Below are 24,327 nucleotides of genomic sequence, written 5' to 3' on the forward strand. Positions count from 1 at the left end.
TTCTGCAAATAAATTTTATTTTATAGGCTAAATGGGTACTTAACTAAACTTATTTGTCTGTGGATTAATTATCATTTTGATGGCTCTTCTTAAACGGATTATGCACCTGTTTTTAAAAAGTCACTGATGTCTGAGCTGAAGTTTGCTTTCTACAGCGTCTTAGTTGTCGCTTCAGATCAAGCTGATTGGTCAAGCCTATACTTTCATTTTCGTTTGACCAGAATTAATACTATGCATTATAGGTACATTAATTTGACCTCAGAACTAACGGTTTTTGTCATTTCATCTGTGTAAAAAGTAAACTGACGTGTTTTTAATTAATTGAATTTGCTCTGATTATCATAAACTAGTCTACGTCACTTCATTGAAAAGATGCATTGAAGGCGGGGGGAAAAGTAAGCAAAACTCCTTTATAACCAAGCGAAGCAGCAGCTATCCTAATTTTCAGTATTTTGTGTTCGTTCATTAGAGCCACAGCAGTTAAAATGAGGGGAAGCTATATTGTCCTGATTCTGTTTGCTTTTCTCGTTGATGGTAAGACATTCATTTGTTTCCGTGGGCTATATTTAACCCTTTACGTTTTCCGCGATGACAAATTACGCATTTTCAACTGTGCCCATCAACATTTGACTAAAAAAAATTCCTTTTATTCAGCGCTGTTTTAGACAATTTAATTGTTCGAATGAATCCACTTTGGATGGAAATTGTTTTGTTTCTTTAGTTCTTCCTGTTTTGCACTGTAGAAATGGCGGACAGTTGTGACGCTTGTGTTCGCTGATAAACATGTTTGATTTTAACACAAGGCACCACAGGCAAAACTTTTTTGTTGTTGTTGTTGTATATAAAATATCCAATATTTAAAATAACCTCTTTAAAACATGATGGATGACAAAGGGAAATGTGCCCTTTGTGTTCCTTCATATTTATATTCATGTAAAACAGGAAGTCTTACCTGACTTAATTATTTTTTATATTCCTAGCCACCCTGGTTTGCTAAAAAAATGTGAATATGAATATAGATCTGAAGTAATTTTACTCAATTTCAATGACTGCTAAATTGTGGCCAATGTTTATTAGAGAGAAAAAAAGTTTTCATGATGTGATTTTGTTGAAAATGTAAATTTATATGATTTATTTAAATTTATTTGTATTTCCTTTTTTATGAAAGATCAAAAAGATAGACAAACGATACATAATTATTTTCAAAACCTTTGATCATATTTTCTTAGGGTGTCAATATAATGTTGACTATGATTCTATTTTTCATGTATGTATATAACAGCGGCTTTATGGATAACATAATAACTTATAATAATATAAATATAGCAAAACTGATAACAAAAGCTTATTGCAAGAATTTGTGCAAGTCATTGCAAAGATATTTCTAGACATTCCTTTTTTTATCTGACACCTGGGGCCTCATTTATAAAACTTTCTTACGCACTGATTTGATCTTAGAGTGTTCGTACGATCAAATCCACATCGAAGTACAGATTTATAAAAACCGTCTTTGACGTGGATAAGTACTTATCTCCACGTCAGATCCCCCAAGTGCACCTGTCTGCAGCCTGCAGATTGAAGCGGGGCTGAATCTGGGGCGGGGCTGCATGTGTCGCCCCACCCACATGCCTTCTCATTGGTAGTAGGTAAATTAATGACGTCGACGCAACATCCCTCCCACAACTCATCTCATTTGTTAGTGAAATGGTTGACGCCAAATGCAGTTGGAAACTATACTTACTTAATATAAACGGTGAATCCTTTGCTTATTTATTCAGCTTTCAGATGTGTACAAATCTCAATTAAAACATACGCTTATGACTGGTTTGTGGTCCAAGGTTACATACATTTACAAGCATGTTATGCAATGTTAAGTAACCAGTGGTGTTTATTTACAGCTTTTTTTTTTTATTATTGTCTTAATTGTTAATAAGATACATAATGTGTGGAAAATTATCAGCAAGAGTGTCCACTATTGTTATGTTATTAAATTAATAAATAGAAAAGTGTTGTTAAACATCATAGTTGTTTATAAAAATACAAACATTTATGACACATGAATGAATTATGACGACACATAAATTAATTTCACTGTTATTTATTTAAGATAATAATGTTCACAGTTATTTCTGATTCTCCCTCCCGATCTTAGTGAAAAGCGAAACAGCATTCTGGGTCCTCTGTGCTCATATACATTAATTTCTGTAAGAAACTGAAATAACCCCCTATAACAATCTGTTGACCCTTCCCGAAGTATATCTACTAAATTGAAACATATTTTAATTTCGCTATTAATTTACCATATCGGATTACTTCCTTGTTTAGTCAAGCCAGCTAATTCATTTCTGGTCAACTGTACTGTGCCGTAATATGAGCATACTTTGTTCGTTTTCTCTACATAATCCATTCACAATCGAAGAAAAGTGTTGTTTGTCTAAGAGGACCAAACGTCCATGTATACCGTTATAAGAATGACAAATGCCAGTTTAAAAAAATAGAGTAATTCGGCTAAATATGCGCGATTCATTTCTATGATTGACAGTAATAACTGGACAAAACATCTGACAAGCTGATGGCAAAAAAGAGCTTAAATGATTCAGACTAAATTTAGAGTAACAAAACTACAGCGGGAACAAGTATGGTTAATAGATCAATAGATTTTGGAGTTCAAGATAAAACTTAAAAGATGTTATTAAATTTTATAAAATATTTCATATTCCTATCGATTCACATTGAGTGCATTATTAAATTATTATACCATAATTATTTAATGTATTTGTAGTGAACTATATATTAGTATTTAAATAATTCACCCTTATAGGCTGTTTGTGTGTGAGCTTAATGATTTTCTGCACTTCCTATACTATATACTTAAGGACGGTAAAAGTACTACAATTTATTATACTAGTAATTTTATAATGAATCGAAAAGCAAGATGTCTTGAAAAATTTAGGGAGTTTAAAAGGCAGCTGCATAATAAATAATCCTGTGCTGCCATCTTTTGGTTATATTGGGTAATTCCATATTACGCTCCAAAGTCAATTGTCTTCTTTCAGTTTCATATTTCCTGCACTCTAATATGAGGTGTTCCACTGTTTCTTCATGCCTGCAATTTTCACATTTCCCTGTGCCATGTTTACCTATTTTCAGTAATGTTTCATTTAATCCCGTGTGTCCAAACCGAAGCCTTGATATTATTGTCTCTTCTCGCCTATTCCTCCCTGTACACCTTATTTCTCCCACTCTCCTTTAAATCTTATGAAACCATCGTCCTTTCCTATTTTCTTCTCATTGTTGTTGCCATTGTTTCTTTAATTTATTTTTAATAAAAAATTTTGTTCCTCTAAAAATAACTGTAAAATCAATTTGATTATTTTTAGTAACTTCCTTTGCTATTTTATCTGCTATTTCATTTCCCTTAACTTCACAATGTATTCAACGTCATTACTTTGCCACCAATGAGATGAGTTGTGGGAATAATGTTATCTCGACATTATTCATTTACCTACAACCAATGAGAAGGCATGTGGGCGGGGCGACACATGCAGCCCCGCCCCAGATTCAGCCCCGCCTCGATCTGCAGGCTGCAGACAGGGGCTTCTCCGTCAGATTCCAGCTTGGCGTACGGCCGTTTCCTTGTGGTAATGCCTGGTATATTGCAGATAGTTCAGCCTCTCTATAATTTGATTTCTTGCGCTCCTTTTTTCTTGCCATTGTCACAGAGTTTATGCTTTAGGAATGAGCTCATTTTTTATGTTTATTTATTAAGCAGGGGCGTTTCGACGGCGGAACATTCAGCTGCACACAATTCCACGATCATTTGTAATTTATAACCGAATGACTGGCGTACGCATGGATTTCGTGGTACGTTCGTTTTCTCTAAATCGCTTTTACGATCAAATCAGAAAAGTTCTTAGATAAAATCAAGGATAGTTTCTACGCAAGTCTTTATAAATGAGGCCCCTTTTCTTGGTTCATTCCATGTTTTAGCCTACAGGCAACCTCTTTTATGTAATTCAGATTAGCAGTTGGTTTAGAATTAATGTGCTTTATTTTTGCTCATGACTCCATAGTCCAGGAGTTGGTAATCTGTACTTTCTAAGTGTTTCAGAAAGCTATTTTTTTTTTTTTTTTTAAATCATGATGAACTATTCTAGATAGGCCTATTCCTGTCTTAATTTAAACCATGTCCGGGAAACCGCCCCTTACAGTTCAAGCTTTCACTGCGTGATTTAATTTATTAAAATACATTTATTCCCCCAAAATTTAAGATATGGGATGAAATAGCCAGGGTGTGCCTTGTAATCTCATATAGTTAATAAATGGCACACTTTTTCTTCTCTAAATATCAACAGAATTTTATACAACAATTCAACAATCAAGAAGTTAATATTAGGTGACTTAAATTTTAGACACAATAGTTCCTGTTTTTTCTCTATTTCAACATTGAAAATAGGTCCGAACTACCCACAGCAGAACTGTTTTGCGTCTCCGAGCAACAGATAATGGTGTTTCCTTACTAAAAGAATCAGTAGTTTGAACGAATCGGTTAACTGAATGACTTAATGACTAAATGTCAATTTTTCCCCCCCTCAAAATCATTTCAAATATCAGTTTTCAATTGGTTTTAAAACCACAAAACATTTATGCATTTGTAACTTCAGGTTAAATGCATGCATGTATTCATCTAAATTACGGTGGCCTTACGTACCATTTTTAGGGGACACGTTCCAGACTTGTTTTCCTGTTTTAATACTTGCTGAAAGTGATGATCTATTCTAAAAGTAGATTGTGCACTGGAAAGACACAATTTGTGTAAACAGCCCTATAGTGCCTTACTATTTGGATTGAATTTATTGATTAAATGTAAGCATTTGAAATGAAAGATAATGCTTACATTTACTTGAAAAATGGGCTTATAGAGGAGAAAATGCCAGTCAATTTAAACATATTGTAAAAGTTAATTTCTGTTACTCGTGCAAACTAACCACTGCACAGAATATGAAGAATATAAAAAAGCTTTTGGATTCAGCTGTCCACAGCAATCCTATACCTCCCAAAATACCAGTACAATACACACGCTCAGCAAATTAGCAAAAAAGTTCCAGAAAAATTTCGAGCTATCAACTTTTCCTCATTATCACACAGCCCTACAGTAGTGTACTAAATTCCTTATTGCTTGTGGGGGTAGTTTATCAATGTGCGTGTGACTTAGTTGTGCGTGCATGACGGCATACGACATTTCCGCTGTAGCGGTTGCGGTTTTACTTTCGGTTTGTTCTCTGCCGCTATATTCAATGCGTGGGAAATGTGCGTGTATGAATGTAAGTTAATTTACCTTTCTTTCACGTAATCTTGCAACAATGTTATCTCTGCATGTCTAATTGTTGGCAATCAGTTTATATTGTAGCTCAGTTCAGAAAGAATGTTAAGACGTGATGCGTGTAATTCACGTGCATATATTAAGCTCCATTATAGGCGCATCATGTTTCTGATCGATGCATATGGATGCTACTGAGGTGAATGTTTATTTTACGGATTCTGATATTCTACTTGTTTTATTTTCAGCCTAAACCACATTTGCCACCTCTGCGAATTGTATAATGCTGGATAATGTCCATAAATATCCTAAATACAGAAGCCATTAAACAATCATCTGTATCCTGTCTCACTTCTTGCTGGAGTTCCGTAGTGGACTAGCACTCCCCCTATCTTAGAAACAGTTTCCTTTACATTTGGTCCTTCGAGCCGGATGCTAGAGCCACTACGGTGACATGGATCAACAGATACCACGTTACTCTCCCGATACCACATGTCCTGCTCAAATGCAAGCCAGAGCTCGTCAGATTCCTTCATATTTACAGGCTTACGATGTAGCCTTGCCTCCCTCCCTCCTGTCAGTAACTGGGCCTTACAAATCATATCAGCAGCCGAAGATGGATCATGCAGTGGTAACGTCAACCCTCAGTGGGCATGCCGAGCTTGCCTCGACTGGGGTACCGCCGATTAGGCATGAGTCATCATCTCTGCAGTATGGACCAGGTCCTGCCATAATCAGTGGGAGCAATATAGACAGCGGGCTCAGCAACCTGGTAGAGCAGTTAGCTGTTGGGAGATCTCCTTCCTATTACACATCTCCAGTGCCACAGCAGCAAGGAAACAGCCAGTTAGAGTGTGAGTTAAGCAGTGGTACTGCATCCCCATTTCCTGAGCAATTGGAGCAAGCTTACTCACCAGCTATTGTTAGGCCAAAGGCTACGGCTGTCCCAGCCATCCCATTACTGGATATAAGGGCACCCACTTCCTGCCTTGGAGCGCCCAGGGATGTCACCCATCAATCAGTACGGTGGCAGACATCTCAGACTACAGCTCATATGGTGTACAGCACCTCCACGTTCCAATCGCTCGTCCCACAGACAACAGCAGCTTATGAGAGGCTAACAACACCAGCATTTAGTGCAGTGTCTCGTCCTTCTTCCTATAATCTTGTATCCTCTTTGCCTCACACCATCACGTCAGTGAAGCTGCCAATATCCACAACCGTTCAACAAACTCTGGTGCCACCAGCTTACCAATTACAGATCACTGAACATAGTCGGTTGCAGGGCCAACCAATGCCTGCGTTAGACCCATATCAGCCTTCAACCGTGATCACTGAACATTACGCACCTCAGTCCCTCATGCAGACTTCAGTGCAGAACTGGTACCCTCTTACAGCGGCACCCACCATGCCACATATGGCAGCCCCCGCATGTCCAGCATACCAGCTAGTACCTCCTGCACCTCTGCTGCAACCAGTCCCAGTCCCATCACTACCAAAACTTGTGAATGACAGTGAGAGGGAGTTCACTGATTTGAAAATAGCCCTAGACAGTCTGTTGAATCCCCGCACTGATCTCACCGAACACTACAAATATCGTGTGCTAATGGAGCAGCTGGTCCTGGATGAGGCAAAGCTAATTGCTCAAGCATGCCGTCACCACCCTGCACCTTACTCAGCAGCCATGACAGCCTTACAGCGCCAATATGGCCAACCTCACCAGCTTGCACAAAGCGAGGTTGCAGCTCTAATGAACTCCCCAGATATCAAGGCTGGAGATTCTAAAGCCTTCCAGAGCTTTTCTTTAAATGTTGACCTTTTAGTGGGTATGCTTACGTCTCTGGAGGGACCACATGGACGGGAGCTTACCTGTACGGGACACGTTAATAGGCTGCTAAGTAAACTCCCTAAACACTACAGGGATGGTTTCATAGAGCATCTCCAGTTGAAAGGAAGACTGAGTACAGACAGTCTGAATCCGTATAATTTGCATGACCTTACCGAGTGGTTGAAGGTCAAGGCTGAAGCCCAACGGCTTTCATCGAAGATGGCTCAACGCTACCACACTGAGAAGGCTCCGGCTCCACGTAGGGAACGTCCTGCTACTATAAAGCCACAGACCAGGCCCATCTCGGTCTATCATGGTAGCAACCAGCCTGGAAAGTTCAAAGACGTACAGCCTATCCAAACTGAGGCTTCCACGAATCAGCAAGCTGCCAAGAGAACAAAGCGCCTATGTTTATTTTGTCATAGTGAAGAGCACTACCTCTCTCAGTGCAATGAAATCATGGAATTCCCACCTGAGCGACTTATCAAGTGGATAAGAGATGGTAAGAGATGTTGGAAATGCGGACGTACTAGCCACAATTGTAATGAGTGCACACTGAGGAAACCATGCGGGGAGTGTGGGGATGTGCACCTCAGAGTTCTTCATCGCATAGCGGAGCAGGGCCCGAGCATTATGTTAGTCACAACATCAAGCGACCGCATCTATGTGACACCACCTAGCCCTACAGGACGTGTGTACCTAAAGGTCACCCCTGTGCTGCTGTGGAAAGGTGAGAAAACTATACAAACATATGCAATCCTTGATGATGGGGCACAGCGCAGCATTATTCTGCCAGCAGCGGTCCAGCTACTAGGCCTACAAGGAAAGAAGGAGGTTATGGCCCTCCGTACCATTCGTCATGATGTTACCCAACTGGAAGGACAATCAGTTCAGTTTCAGCTTTCATCCCAGTCTAAACCAAACAAAAGGTACAACCTAGACGGTGTATTCTCAGCACCGCTCCTGACTCTGACTGAACAGACCTACCCGATCAAGAGACTTCAGCGGAGCTACTGTCACTTGCGGGGTATTCCACTTCCTTCATTTAGTAAGGTTCAGCCCCTACTCTTAATTGGATCCGATTGCCCGGGTTTAATCGCTGCGAAGGAACCCATTAGAGTGGGCCTTGATGGCGGACCAGCAGCTGTACACACACAGCTCGGTTGGGTGATGCAAGGACCAGACGGGCTTCTTCCGCACCAGTTATCGCCTCAACAGTGCTTGCTCACTTCCCTATCAGCAGTGCGAGATCCTATTCTCCAACAGGTCGAACGGCTGTGGCAGTTGGACATTCTTCCTTACCGCAACGAGAAGCTGGTAATGCGTTCACGACAAGACCAACTTGCCATGGAACTGCTGGAGAGTCGAACACAGCGTGTGAACGTGGATGGAACATGGCGTTATGCTACCCCTCTCCTACGTGTTCCACCACGTCCTAATGCACCACCACTGAAGGGTACCAGGGATTATGTTCTACACAACCTCAGGAGCACAGAGAAACGCTTGGGTAAGGATCCAGAGAAAGCCAAGGTCTATGAGGCTGAGATTCAGAAGCTATTGGATGCAGGATATGTTGTCAAGGTCCCGTTAGAGCTACAATCGGACAAAGAATCCTGGTTTATCCCACATCATCTTGTCCACCACAACAATAAGGACAGGCTGGTTTTCAACTGTTCCTTTGCTCATCAAGGTCTCTCTCTCAACCAGCAGCTCCTTCCTGGCCCTTGCCTAAGTGCTTCATTACTAGGAGTCCTTATTCGATTCCGACAGCACGTGGTCGCAATCAGTGGCGACATACGTGCTATGTTCCATCAGGTAAGACTCCTGCCGGAGGACGAACCTCTCCTGAGGTTCATCTGGCGAAACATGCGGAAAGAAGATCAGCCTGATGTATACCAATGGCGAGTCTTACCATTTGGAACGACTTGCAGCCCATGCTGTGCGACCTTCGCACTTCAGAAGCATGTCAGGGATCATCAGCCAGGTGATGATGAAGTAAGGCAGTCGATAGAACAGTGCTTTTATGTTGACAACTGCCTACAGAGTCTTCCCACTGAGGATGAAGCTAGGCAGTTGGTCAACAAGATGAGATCTGTATTAGCCTCTGGAGGGTTTGAAATTCGGCAGTGGGCCAGTAATTCCCCCTCAGTTGTTGAGCACTTGCCAGCAAATGCGAAATCAGGGAGCATAGAGCTATGGCTGCAGAAGAATCATTCGGACCCTCAGGAGCCAGCTCTAGGTCTGATATGGCACTGTCTGGATGATCATCTGGGGTACAAGCACCGCCCAACAACAGAGTGTCTCCCGACAATGAGGCACATCTACAAAGTCCTGGCATCCCAATATGACCCTTTAGGGTTTGTCACTCCCTTTACCACCAGGGCTAAAGTTCTAGTCCAGAGGCTTTGGGCTAAACCAAGAGGTTGGGATGACCCGAACCTTCCCACCAATCTTCTTGAGAGATGGAGAGCTTGGGAACAGGAGCTGCCAAACCTTGCCAAGGTAATGTTTCCACGTTGTTACATCCCATCACATTTCAGCGAGGAGGCCTCAAGATTCAACTTGCACATTTTCTGTGATGCGGCCGAGGTGGCCTATGGAGCTGTAGCATACCTGCTCATCGAGTATCAAGGTGAAATCCACACCTCCTTTGTGATGGCCAGGTCAAGGGTGGCCCCCAAGCGACAACTGACAATGCCGCGATTGGAACTCTGTGCCGCCTTGGCTGGTGCCCAGCTTGCGAAGCTTCTAGTGCAAGAGCTGACCATTTCTATCGAGACAACCACACTCTGGACCGACTCGACTACCGTCTTGACCTGGATTCAGTCGGAGTCTTGCCGATATAAAGTTTTTGTCGGCACTCGAGTGGCTGAGATCCAGGAGTTGACTGACCTGCATTCATGGAGGTATGTGGACTCAGCAAGTAACCCGGCAGACGACATCACGCGGGGAAAGACACTCATAGAGCTGGCAAGTCCCAGTAGGTGGAATCAGGGACCTCAGTTCCTACGTGGACCACCAGAGCAGTGGCCAATTACACCTCCTTTGGAGAATCGAGATGATTCCTCAGAAACCAGGAAGACTGTATTCTGTGGACTAACTATAGATGACCGGAATCTGCAAATGCCTGATGCAGCTCAATTCACCTCCTGGAAATCCTTGGTGAAGGCAACTTACCAGTCCCTTCATGGGGCGGCTGCTTCGGATGCAGAAACACCTAGTCTTGATTATCGGAGCACTGAAGCGCTAATCTTAAGTCAGTCCCAAGCGGAATCCTTCCCACTAGAATTCAAAGCCTTGAAAGCAGGCAAGCCAGTACCCCTTTCTAGTCGTCTGAGCACACTAGCACCAGAGTTTGATCAGGCATTAGGTTTGATTCGAGTTGGAGGACGGCTCCGAAGACTGGAGGACTCGAGTCCAACCGCCATTCACCCAGTAGTTTTAGATCCCCATCATACTGTTACCAAGTTACTCATCCGAGACTATGATGAATGTCTACTTCATCCAGGGCCGGACAGAGTTTTTGCTGAACTCCGCCGGTACTACTGGGTTCTGAGAGGCAGACAGGCGGTGAAGAAACACCAGAAGGGGTGCGTGCAATGCCAGAGGTGGAGGGGTAAGCCAACAGTGCCCATTATGGCTGACCTACCCTTAGCTCGGCTAAGACTCTATCAACCACCATTCTTCTCAACGGGTGTCGACTGCTTTGGGCCATTCACCGTCAAAGTCGGCCGTCGGGCAGAGAAACGATGGGGGGTGATCTTTAAATGTTTGACTACCCGTTGCATACACCTCGATCTCCTTGCCAGTCTGGATGCAGATGCTTTCCTACTTGCCCTGAGACGTTTCATAGCCCGACGGGGTACTCCATCAGAGATTGTCTCTGACCAGGGGACTAATTTCAGAGGTGCCGAGACAGAGCTGAAACAGGCATTTAAGGAAATGGAACCTGAACTGCAGAACCAGCTGGCAGACCAGCAGATCACTTTCAAGATGAATCCCCCTGCAGCACCGCATTTTGGCGGCACATGGGAACGTGAGATCAAATCTGTCAAGTCGGCCCTACAGGTTGTCGCAGGAAATCAACCTTTGCCAGAAGACGTCCTGCACACGGTGCTAGTTGAGATAGAGGGTATCTTGAATAGCAAACCACTAGGCTACGTCTCATCTGACATAGCAGATGTAGACCCAGTCACCCCTAACTTCCTCCTCATGGGGCGGCGGGATGCTTCGCTACCCCAAGTCGTCTACACTCCAGAACCTCTGTCTAAGCGGCGATGGCGCCATGCTCAGACTGTAGTTGATCATTTCTGGGCATACTTTACCCGACACTACCTGCCAAACCTTCAGTCTCGTCTTAAGTGGCAGCGCGAGACTCAAGATCTGAAGGAGGATGCTGTAGTAATGGTGGTGGACCCACAACTGCCTCGGGCTTACTGGCCCATCGGTACGATTGAGAGTCTGGTACCCAGCGAAGACGGCCGTATTAGGTCAGCAAAGGTCAGAATCAAGGACCGCCTGTATCTTCGTCCTGTGGCAAAGCTAGTTCAACTCCCAGCGCTCCCGGACAGTGAGGATACAGACGTTAAGGATTAAGGAATTTATATTTCTACGCATTAGCTATGCTAATCCGGGGGCGGCTGTACTAAATTCCTTATTGCTTGTGGGGGTAGTTTATCAATGTGCGTGTGACTCAGTTGTGCGTGCATGACGGCATACGACATTTCCGCTGTAGCGGTTGCGGTTTTACTTTCGGTTTGTTCTCTGCCGCTATATTCAATGCGTGGGAAATGTGCGTGTATGAATGTAAGTTAATTTACCTTTCTTTCACGTAATCTTGCAACAATGTTATCTCTGCATGTCTAATTGTTGGCAATCAGTCTATATTGTAGCTCAGTTCAGAAAGAATGTTAAGACGTGATGCGTGTAATTCACGTGCATATATTAAGCTCCATTAAAGGCGCATCATGTTTCTGATCGATGCATATGGATGCTACTGAGGTGAATGTTTATTTTAAGGATTCTGATATTCTACTTGTTTTATTTTAAGCCTAAACCACATTTGCCACCTCTGCGAATTGTATAATGCTGGATAATGTCCATAAATATCCTAAATACAGAAGCCATTAAACAATCATCTGTATCCTGTCTCACTTCTTGCTGGAGTTCCGTAGTGGACTAGCACTCCCCCTATCTTAGAAACAGTTTCCTTTACAAGTAGTGTTGGGCAATATGCTTTATATTCAGTCTGTGAGATCGCAGATACACCAATATTATTGTGTTCATTTATTTAATTATTTATTTACTTGGTTTCATAGACAGAGAGTAAACCATCCAGCGTAAGGCTAAAAGCAGCCTAATGTTAGTGTAATCTACTAACTACACATCTTTTTAGTCAAGTAGCATATGGATGGATGTCATTAAATGTTTTTAGTATCTCTGACTTTTTATTGAACATGATAACAGTTTAATAAAAACATTATAAGTTACTTCTTATAATACTTATATTTACTCAGTTTTTCAAAAAGCAGCAAATAAAAAAAATACGAACAAAGAATTATTTACATTGTCAAACAACAGCATCAGTGATTTCAGTATAGTGCAAGTTTATGCACAAAAAACACATAATTAGTGAAGCTGTCTAAATTGCATAATGAATTACCTTACATTGCACATACATATGCATATGCTGTTTATGATGAGAATTTGCAAGACAGCAGAATTCAGTCAGCAAGTGAGCGCACTGAACAGCAAAACTCTGGTGTTTCAGCTGTGACTCATCTGAACACCTCTGACTGGACATTGCATTCATGAGCTCAATGAAGTTGTGTGTGATTGTTGTAATTCACAACACTGTAAAACATGTAAAGAGAAATATGATGTAACAAATAAGCCTTAATATTAATTAGATAGTTATACAAGCCCAATAATAGTCATCATCTTGACATCATTACAGGCATCAGCCACATCCCATCTCTGACTATTGTTGACAAACAATACTGTTGTCTGTCTGCACAACTGTACCTTCAGTATAATATAATGTTATAAATTTGGTTCCCACAATATATGTGCAAGGTACAGATGTGCACACAAACACACTTGAACTGTTCATTTGTGTCTGCAGGCATGTTTGGTGAAACAGATAAAGTGAAGTCCGTGAAGGAGGGGGATCTTGTCATTCTAAACACTGATATTACCAAAGGACATCAAGTAATGAAATGGTATTTTAATGACATTCTCATAGCTATGATCAATGGAAATTCTAGAAGTAGTTGTTTATATGATGGTGAAGGCGAGAGATTTAAAGACAGACTGGCGGTGGACTATGAGACTGGATCTCTCATCATCACAGAGATCACAACTGAACACGCTGGACGTTATGAAGCAGAGTTCATCAGAAGCGAGAGCACAGGGAAAAAGGAAATCTTGAAAAGAACCTTCAAATGTGACAGCACAAAAATCACCAATAAAACAAACATTGTTGGCGAAATCATAAAAACATTCAGACTGAATGTCATTGGTGAGTCTTTTAATGTAATTTACTCTGAAATTATTATTATTAATAATAATAATAATAATAATAATAATAATATTATTATTTGGACTACTGAAAAAGTAATCTCCAGACCTTAATGTCTTTTTCTCTGTTATTGTTCATCTACATAACCTGTTTTACTGCAGAAACTTGGTCATTTAAGACACTTTTTCTGCATGCTTAACACAGCTTATAGTAGTAATGTGACACTGCAGGGACTTTGTTCCCTGTTTTTACAAGTTTTCCTCCAGCTACAAATGAACAGAACTGCATAAAATAAAACATATTTGTTTAATATTAATTATTGTGTTCTTTTGTTTCATTTTTATTTTCTTATGTTTTCCAGCTTCTGATTTGAACAAAAACAAGAATGAAGCCCAAATATCCCCACAGGACAAAGAGAATGAAACAAGTATGTTTTGTCAAATAAGAACAAATCACACAAAATATATTACTTTGTAACTATAAATATAAATTGTTCTGAAGGGGTGAATTTGTTTTTGACATATTTCTGTCAGTAATGTTTAGGTGTGTGTCAGCAATCATATTACTATCATTACTATTTATATAGTACATTTCTTACACAAGGTAATTGAAAGTGCTTTGCATAAAAAAATTGTAATCGAAAAAGGTTAATGCTTAAAAAACAAATGGAAAATTTAAGAAAATGTATTGAAGAAAGTTTTACTTTAAATTGAATATAAGGGACATAAAAGAACATAAGAGACTTAATATAAAAAACACAGTACTGAAAATGTGCTCAATCGGGCAATGCACATAAAAGATGTGTTTTTCAATCTGGTATGAGTAGCTATTTAGAGGCATCTCATGTTTTAAATAAACTCTAGTTGTTAATAACTGGTTTGATACTTACGATCTGACAGCTCTCTTTGGTTTTAAACCATCTGTAAAATAAAATCATCTCTGTATGTTATTGATAAATAAGTGTTTGACATTTACACATCACAGCTTTAAGGTGCGGTCACACTGCACTTTTCGTTCCATTGACTTCCATTCATACGCATGCGAATGCGTTAGACCGGAAACGCAAGCCCGTGCGTAACATTTCGCATTTCGCTGCGTTTGAAAGTTCAAGCTTGGTGAACTCTAACCTGCGAAATCGTATCACGTGACTCAGTGTGACCAACAGGAGATCGATACGTCACAGCTTGACCTCTAGCTGAATGAAAATAACCTTAAATTTAAACATTTAAAACTCCAGTACTGTGGTAAAGTGTAGTAGATTGCATGTTTTTACATTTGAAATGTACAATTAGTTGTCATGTGCTGAATTTAACTTTTTAAAAAGACTGCATAGCATGACGTCATATCACGACCGTTGCAGCAGCATCCGAGGGAATTTCGCACGCTCAAAGTCTAGTGTGACCGCGGCTTTAAAAGTGACCAGAGAATAGTTCCTGGGAATATGGTGTACACATTCAGAATCAATCAAACTAATGACTGTGTGTCTTCAGGTGCTGTAGTAGGAATATCTGTTGCTGTTCAGCTGGCTGCTGCTGTTGTTTTTGCTGCTGTTGGTCTGAAGTTCTATTGCCTCAGGATGTCCAAAAAGGGCAAGTATCACCTACTGATACTAAACTGAGAGGAAAACATCTTAATTTTGCAAAATGAGTGTTTAATTGTGTTTGATGATTTTTCGAAACAGACATGAAGATAAACAACCAAGGGCTTCTGCATTAGTCTAAGGAAGAGGTAAGATACTGTACTACTGTGGTGTGTCTTTATAGATCTGTGATTGATTTCACTTGTACTGACAAAATCATCCCGATATGATGACAGATCTTTTGACTTTCTGTACCTTTAAATGACATTCTCCTTTTTAACCTTCTGTGAATTGTTGTTTTCTTGCAGGTAGAGAAAGGTTAAAGTCACATGATCTGAAAGGATCACAACAGCTTGTGGAAACATTTTTTTGGCTTATCGGGAATTTGCAGCTTATAAACCTGCAGTACATATAATATTTTTAAAGGGGTCCTATTGTGCTCCTTTACAAAGTCTTTATTCTGTTTTTGGGGTGTCCTTGAACATGCTCTCATGCTTAGTTGTTTGAAAAATGCATTATTTTTCACATTATTTAGATTATTATAATAGCTTTCTCCCCAGGCTGGCACAAACGGCTCGATTAGTTCCGGGTTCCGCCTTCCGCAAAACCAAATGTATAGTGATTGGTCAGAAGTCCCACTGCGTTGTGATTGGCACACAGTGTAGACCGCGTTCCACCCTGCTACGCCCCTTCCCAAAGCAGCAAACTAGATTAAAGTGATTCTTACGTTTTAAATATGGATATTTTTTTTTTTACAAAAACACATCTGATTGCTAAAGGAGGCTTTTACCGACCGCCCCAGGGCCATGTGAGGCACTTTTTTTTTTACTATGTATCGACGTATTTTCAGTCTATGCTGTTCTATGAGTGCCAGAATTGATTTAATATAACTCCGATTGCATTCGTCTGAAAGAAGGAAATCATATACACCTAGGATGCATGAAGGGTGAGTAAATAATACGCTATTTTTTATCCTATCGTCAGCATGTGAGATCGCTGATACCTGACATTATCATTATTGTGCTAATGTATTTAATTATTTGCATGCCTGAAACCATAAGGCTAGTGAAGTTATCTACACTGTATGATGAATAAATATCTTACCACACACTGCACGTCTAGGCGCGGCTCCGACGCGTCCACGGATGATCACTAGTCAATGTTCGTGTTTACATCAGCTGCGGATCTGCGTGTCTTTGGACCCTATGTTCAACACACGTGAACGGTGTTCTGAAATATTCGGTGTCTGAGATTTTCTGTGACACTGGGCGGGGCTAACATGAATATTCATGAGTTTCCTTTTCATGAGTTTCGTCTTAAAGTTGCACTCAAATATTAGTGCTCCTGATTAAAAAAATACAGCTTTCTGTAACGTAATTTAATTTCAGTTTCGAGCTAATATATATACATATTTATTGTGCACAGACATTATTAATTACATAAGAAATCCAGATCCAAATTTATTGTTAGAATATGCATCATATAGGCTAATCAAGCCAACAACTCTCGTCTTTTTGTCATTTACCCTACTTCGGTTTTACATTTGAGTGCGTTTTAAATGGCTTGATTTGATTTGAGTTGTACAGAACATACTTATGCATTTGATTTGGCATAATAAAGTTTGATTTGTGATCAATCATGTACAACATTCCTTTTATTGCTGGTTCAGCTGTTAAATAAATTAAGATATTTTACTTGCTGATTTTTACTTTATTCACAGAGTAAAATTAATTAAAATGTAGCATGGGCTATATTAATTTGCACTTTAGTTGGCATTTAATACAATCAAGAAAGCAAATGATTATATATATGTTTAAGCTTGTACTGTAGAATTGTAGAACATTTTGAAATAAAAGCATGGATTCTGACTTCACCATTAATAAATTCATGAAAAAGATAAACATTAATAGAACCATTAATTTAATATTAAAGTCTGGTTGAAGTTATGTATGCTATACCAACTAAGCCAAAAATAAGGAACGACAGAAATATCACAGCGGAAACTTTATTTTTTCATCAAAGATGCATTTTATACCAGTTATCAACAGTTTTACAGACTCTCGAAGTAAAACATCAGCACAAAGCAAAAATTACTTAAATATACCATCAGCGTTTTAGTGCCACATAAAAAAATCGTAGAATTACGAGATTAATATGTCGATAATATAGTCGAAATATTTTGAGAATAAAGACGAAATATTACGATAATAATGTCAAAATATTACAAGAATAAAGTCAAAATATTATTTAATTTAATAAAAATGTGGGGAATAAAAGATTGGACGCCACAGACATTTTTGCGGAGCAGGTGGAGGAATTTTCACAAAGAATTTTGATAAGAATTTTCAAAGATTTTGAAAGATGAGACTTTATATTAGAAATGTTTTATATTACAAACAACGAATGCCATCTAAGACATATTATTTCCCAGCATACTGTCCACGTGAGTATGACACAATATATTTCTGCTAATAATACCACATACACTGCAAAAAAAAAAAAAAAAAAAACGTTTTTCTTACTTGTTTGAGTCTTGTTTATTTGCTTACCCCAATGACAGATTATTTTGCTTTTTCTAAGCAAAAACTCATTTAATTTCGACTTGTTCTTTCTAAAAACAAGACCATTTTTTTTTTACTAGAATATCCTTCTTGATTTAAAAATTGTTAGATATTTTGGCTGAAAACAAGACAAAAAGTCTAAGAAAAGGATTTTTTTCGTAGTGTATATATTTGTAGTGTATTAAAATAGTCAAATAAGAGAGCTAGCGCCCCCCAAAGGAATGTCCAATGGGTGTATGAGCTGAATAAAAAGTTGGTCCTGTTCAGTCTGTTAATAAATATCAAATATTTTTGATATTAAGCTGTTTTCGCAAGTCAGTAAAATTGGCTCTTCCTCATCCCGGTAAAATGATGCGGCCGCTCGGAGGCATCAATCCGGGACTTTGCATGCACAAAATAGGCTATAGCCTACTCTAAATTTGACTGATTTATAACTTTAATTTCTATGATTTAAATTCTTGAAACATTTCGACTCTATTCTCGTAATATTCCGGCTTTATTATCGTAATATTTCAACTTTATTTTTGTATTTCGACTTTATTCTTGTAATATTTTGACTTTATTCTCGTAGTATTTCGACTTTATTCTTGTAATATTTCGACTTTACTCTCGTAGTATTTCGACTTCATTCTCGTAGTACTTTGTCTTTATTCTCAAAATATTACGACCTTAATCTTGTAATCTTAGATTTGTTTTACGTGGCACTAAAACGCTGTCCTATAAATGCCTGTTGGCTCATTAGTTAGAACATGTCCTTAAATTAAATCATATTAAAAGCATAATATATATGTCAAGTATTATTTTCAGTGAGTGTATATACACCATATTAAAATGAAGCCATTTTATTCAGGTCATATCAAATCAAACTTACAGCACACAATCTACAAATGATAAAAAACTTAAATTAGTTCGACGCAGAAATTAAATTAATTTACAGTAACGAAAACAGTTTATATGGTCCAAGCAAGGAGCACTAAAAATTTTAGTGGCGCTTTAACATGAAACAGGAAACTAATGAATATTCATGTTAGCTCCGCCCAGTGTCACAGAAAATCTCAGGCACCGAATATTTCAGAACAACGGCGCTGCTTCAGCACGGCTACCGGAGCAGTTCGTGGACCCTTTAGTTAAAGCTGTGTTTAAATGAGCCGACCTACAGCTTGCTGTAGCATCCCAAAAGCGGCTGTCCTTAGTACATGGGTAAAGTTAGGCGAATCCCCCACCCGCCAACGAATTGAATTTCAGTAGGCGGGATACCGCGTTGTGACATCATTGCATCCGGAAAACAAACGCCGTAGTCCAAATGAGTCGTTTCGCTGTAGTTCTTGAAAAGGGATTTTCTAAAACTAAATATCTCCGATTGGAGTGGACTTTGAGATTTGAAACTTTGTATATGTTTTTTATGCCCAAACATACACACCACACACTGGCTAAAGTTCAAAAAGTGAAAAAGCATAATAGCACCCCTTTAATTGTTTAGCGTTCCTGAATGCTCCCTGGCCTGCATGCCAGCTGCTCCTCTAAAGGAAACATGAGGAGATCGTTACACTTCTGTCTTCTACTTTAAGTCTTTAATTTCCGTTGAGAGTTTTGTGTTCTAGTTAAATTTTGCTGCCCAAAACACCTGCTGCCAACGCCCAAGACTTCACAAACTACCAAAGAAATTCCAACCAATCAGCAACCTCAGGAAAACCCCCTTTCTGGAACGACGCCAAGAAATGAATTCCCCCAACACAAAGGCAACATGTACAACCTCCAGATTCTAGTTGAACTGGTGCATTTGATATAATGTTTAATAACCTCATTGATAGACTCAATACGGGGGTAAATTAAATGATTGATGGTTGTTCAGGTCTAAGCAATTGCATATATTGCTATAGACTTCATATTTTCATTCCTTTAAACTCATTCTTTCCTCACTTTCTATGTGTGAATGGGTGTGTTTATGTGTTATTTTTTTTTTTTCAGTATTTGATTTTTAAATAAACTCTTTAATGCTGTAACCATTCTAATTTGTCCTTACACCGCTGCAGTTATAATATAGGCCTATGTATGATTCATAGATGCATATTAGTTGGTAAATATTTATGTAAATTTGAATTGGTAAATCAACTCAGTTCAGTTTTCAGTTCAGTTCTGTGGTGTTTTATTGGTGTGACAAAGTTTGTATTTTCAGGGTTGCTGCATACATAAAATAGCCACATAACATGAATGAAAAACGTAAAACTGTAATTAGCAAATAAATGAACAATGCGTGGTGTTAAAGATTAAAACAAATATATATATATTTATCGTTTTGGCCCCCATATGGCCTCAGAATACCAGATGCGGGAACCTTTTCAAATCGAGTTAAGAGAAAAGCTTTGGTAAGCAAAGCTTTGTTTCACCAAACAAACCAACCATACATATTTTCATCTGTACTATTAAAATTCCAATACATCTCAGATGTATATCCATATATGTTTACATTTTTTAACCTCTAGTGGATCTGACGTCATTGACCAGAAGAAAAACTGCAGCCGCAGCAGCCACGCCCATCAAAGCAGTGACGACTAATCGAATCCAAGCTTCTACAGTTTCACAACAATGGATGTGTACTTCTGTAAATAAATAAATACATTTTCAATAAACTGACTTTAGTTCAGATGTACTCAAAAACTGAACTTTTAACTAAACTTGTAGCCTGTTTAGAAAGGCATGAGTAGGCTAGGCTAAATAATGACAGAACCTCATTCATTATTTTATTCACCATTTATGGCATCTGAAGTTATCTGTCTCTGTAAAATCAACAACTTAAGCCAGTGAATAGGTGCAATAGATGCTCATATCAGCACTCCCATACCTGAACATGTGTGACAGAGTTTGCTGATGTCTAGATGTTGAGTCTGGTTGCTGATGGTATTGTTGATCACACAGCTGTAGGTGTTATTATCCTGATATCCCACCTCCAGAGGTAGAGAGAGACTGATGCTGAGATCAGACACACTGATGCTGGACAATAAACTGTTTCCTTTGTACCAAGAGACAGTCACATGACCCACATTCACCACTGAACACACCAGTGAACAATAGGATGATGAGAATGATGAAGATGAAAAACAGTCTCTGAAAAATATATATGGAAGGGGCAGACGAGCTGGAAAACAAAATAAAACTAAATCTGAGTGTGTATGGCAACATCACACAGTCAATGAGTGTCTGGTATGAGAACAATCTTCACCCCTATCTCCACATTTATAAAAGGTTATTACACATACGGATACATAACAAAGAAGAAAATGCTGCTTAATTGAAATTATTTAGTTATTTTATTAATCAATTAAAATAACTGAAATATTAACATACTTTTACTTTAAAAGTAAATAAAAAAGGTGAAACAAACATTTTACTCACCATGGACAGTGAGACTGAAATTCTTGCTCACCCTGTTGTTCTGTAGTTTATAGAGTCCAGCATGTTGAGTTGTGATGTTTGTGATGGTCAGAGATCCAGTTTGATCATCCAGCTTCAGTCTGTCTCTGAATCTCCCATCAAGAACATCATCATTTATAGAGATGCTGTTGGCCATTACGTTGATTTGAGCTATTAAAGTGTTTTCAGCCCCATACCTCCACAGAATCATATCCTCATACATTATTTCAGTAAGACCAGTGTTTAGAGTGACTGAATCTCCCTCCGTCACTGACACTGACTTCAGTCCATCACCAAACACACCTAATGAAGACAGTCACAGATTTGCTGATTTAAATTTCACACAGAACAAAATTGCAGCCTGGTTTAATCTTCAATATTTTCTGCTAATGTGTGCAAAAACATACACTCCACTTTATTGTTTACAAGGTGGTAAAGTCATACATTTTTTGATATAAAACAGATTCGCTGTTGTAGCACCTGCCCTATTTCCCCCCTGTGGATTAAATTAGATCTCACAATAATATGGTTAAAGCATCTTTTATCTTGAATATCCTCTGGCTGATTAAATACTACTTTTTCGGACTGTAGTACATCTCTGTAATTACAATCTATCAGATTAAAACTAAAGTACAAACTGTTGTTTAACATGATTATAACTTACCAACCAGGCACCACAAGTAGAACAAAACAAACATGTGAACCATTTTCAGATAACCACACTTGAAGTGTGTGAACAAACTAAGAGGACAGTGTTAAACTGCTTCAATGTGTTACATGTAATTCATCCACCAATTATATTTGAGCACCACCCACTCACTACACATATACACACAGCTCTTCATGCATGCATTGGTTATACATATTCTGTTCTATATTATATTTATTTTTATTTTTTGCAACAATATAATTTCAAATATTTCATTGTATATTCAATATTTTACTCTTAAAGGTGTGAAATGGTCTTTGGGTATGTTTTATCATGGTGCCATCAGCAGATCACTTATTTTAATATAGTAATGCAAGAGCTGTTTTTTTTTTTTTTTTTTTTTTTCCAACCAGCAGATCAAACCACATCTTTGTTTCACGTTGACTCATATTTCAAAGAAGTATTATTAGATATGTCACCAATGGAAAGTCTTGCTTTTTAGTCACTTGGTCTCTGTCTTGTGTAGATATGGCCAGACATCATCAGGAGCTACCTTATAAAATAATAATTATCGGAAAAAAAAATATGGATTTTGGATTTGGGACGAATGGATTTTGTGAACATTAGTCAAATAGCAGAAATCACAGAACATGTGCTTGATATTTGCAGAAAAAAAAAATGAGAAAAAGGCATGATAACAGACATGTAAGGAATAGGACTAACAAGAAGTGGTGTAAAGAACATATTGGAATGTGGTTGGAGTGGAAAAGGAAGGAAATACTTGATCTGTTTTTTTTTTTTTTTTAAATACAAGAATAACCCATTTAAGCCCACCGTCAACTATAGGTGCCGAAGTTTATAGTTGTCATTTTCCTTTTGTAAGTATTTTTGTAGATGTTATCCATGTTTCATGTCTCAATGACATGCAAGCAAACAACCAAATAAAGGATCAAGACCAAAAAAGGCATTGACTTCCTTCCTGTCACATGAGGCTGTCAACTTCCCCTACCTCCAGGAAGCAGGGTGCATGAGAGAAAACCCTCCCAAAGAAAGTTAATTTTTATATTACTAACTAGTACTTTTTGTTGACACATATCAATTTACATAATCATGAAAGTATCTAGAATCATCCAAACAAAACAAATCTTACAAGAGATCTATAGTTTTTTTTTTTTTCTGTATATACTTTTTTGTAAATGTCCAAGTGGCAACTGTATTTGCCAGTGGGCAAATGACTTTGAAGTACTGTTTCATATATTATGGGGGAATTGTGTATACTGTTGCTAGCATCATGCTACTTATGTTACCTTATTGTTAAAACATGTTAGCATTATGCTAGCAACATGCTAATCATGGTAACAGCATGTTAGTATGTTGCTACCATTATGCTAATCACATTAGCAGCTTATTTAAAACATGGTAACATCATGCTATCAACATGCTAATTAGGCTAATTTTGTTTTAACATTTTACTTTTGTTAGATTAGAGTTACTATTAGTGATTAGTGCTGAGTTTTGTCATGGCAAGCACCACTCACATTTTCTCAGAAAATGTATGTATATTTTTATTTATTTTCATTTAACTTTTTGATACACAATGCCATTTTGGGGCACTTTAATGGCAGCCCTTTGTTCTGCACTATGTTTTTTAACATTAAGAAAAAAATAATTTGTTGTCTGTTGTGTTATCATATTTAAGAGATTATAAATTAGAAACAGCTTTTTTGGGGTTTGCATAAAATGTTCTTCGACTTTTATACATAATTCATTTGTTTATAAATAAAGACCCTGAACAAAAACAGCTAAAACAGGCTTTAAGAGGGGTTTTGGCCACTTTCTTAGCTGGTCAGGCTGGGAGACCAGCTGGAACAACCAACTAAAACAAGCCTGACCAGCCTAGCCAGGCTGGGAGACTAAAAACCAGTAACTTCCATATTAAACCAGCTAAGACCAGCTAATCAGCTTAGGCTGGTTTTAACTGATTATTCACCTTGGTCTTAGCTGGTGTAGCTGGTCAGCAGGCTGGTTTTAGATGGGTTTTGGCCACTTTCTTAGATGGTCAATCTGGGAGACCAGCTGGAACAACCAGCTTAAACCAGCTACTTCCAGCTTAAACCAAGACCAGCCAACCAGTTTATTTTTTTCAGCAGGGTATTGAAAGCAGTTATTTTGAGTTAGATGCCAAATTTTCTCATCCTATTCAAAACTGACATTGAAATTTGACGTTGCCGCACATTCAAAAAGAAATAAACTGGGAAAAATAAATGCAGAACATGTCCACATTCAGCAGATGGCAGTAGTGCAACATCTAGGATACAAGCTGCCGTTGAAATCCAGTGGAGAAGAAGAGCTTGAGCGGATGCTTTCCATTTCTTATTTTGTGTATCCTCGTATTTAATGTCATACACAGATCTGTCTAATATATATATATATATATATATATATATATATATATATAT

The 24,327-nt window shown here is 38.6% G+C and overlaps 3 protein-coding genes across 3 annotated transcripts in view; 2 read left to right on the top strand and 1 right to left on the bottom strand.

The window, feature by feature from the left end:
- The window catches only part of LOC141339276 (uncharacterized), a 727,444-nt gene that overhangs the window by 465,830 nt on the left and 237,287 nt on the right, over positions 1-24,327 (top strand). The window lies entirely within an intron of this gene.
- LOC141338801 (uncharacterized) lies at positions 399-15,286 on the top strand. The gene is made up of 4 exons (XM_073844417.1): positions 399-534; positions 13,273-13,668; positions 14,030-14,095; positions 15,159-15,286. Exons 1-4 carry the CDS (start codon positions 486-488, stop codon positions 15,284-15,286), a joined length of 639 nt encoding a protein of 212 aa, XP_073700518.1. The 5' UTR covers positions 399-485.
- The window catches only part of LOC141339282 (uncharacterized), a 72,973-nt gene continuing 68,603 nt past the window's right edge, over positions 19,958-24,327 (bottom strand). The window contains exons 4-5 of the mRNA XM_073844909.1: positions 20,651-20,753; positions 19,958-20,408 (exon numbers count right to left, since the gene is read on the bottom strand). Of these exons, the coding sequence (XP_073701010.1) occupies positions 20,281-20,408; positions 20,651-20,753 (231 nt within the window). The 3' untranslated portion in view covers positions 19,958-20,280. The remainder of the gene's footprint in view (positions 20,409-20,650; positions 20,754-24,327) is intronic.

This window comes from Garra rufa, chromosome 7 (assembly GCF_049309525.1).
Source record: "Garra rufa chromosome 7, GarRuf1.0, whole genome shotgun sequence".
NCBI classification, from domain to species: Eukaryota; Metazoa; Chordata; class Actinopteri; order Cypriniformes; family Cyprinidae; genus Garra; species Garra rufa.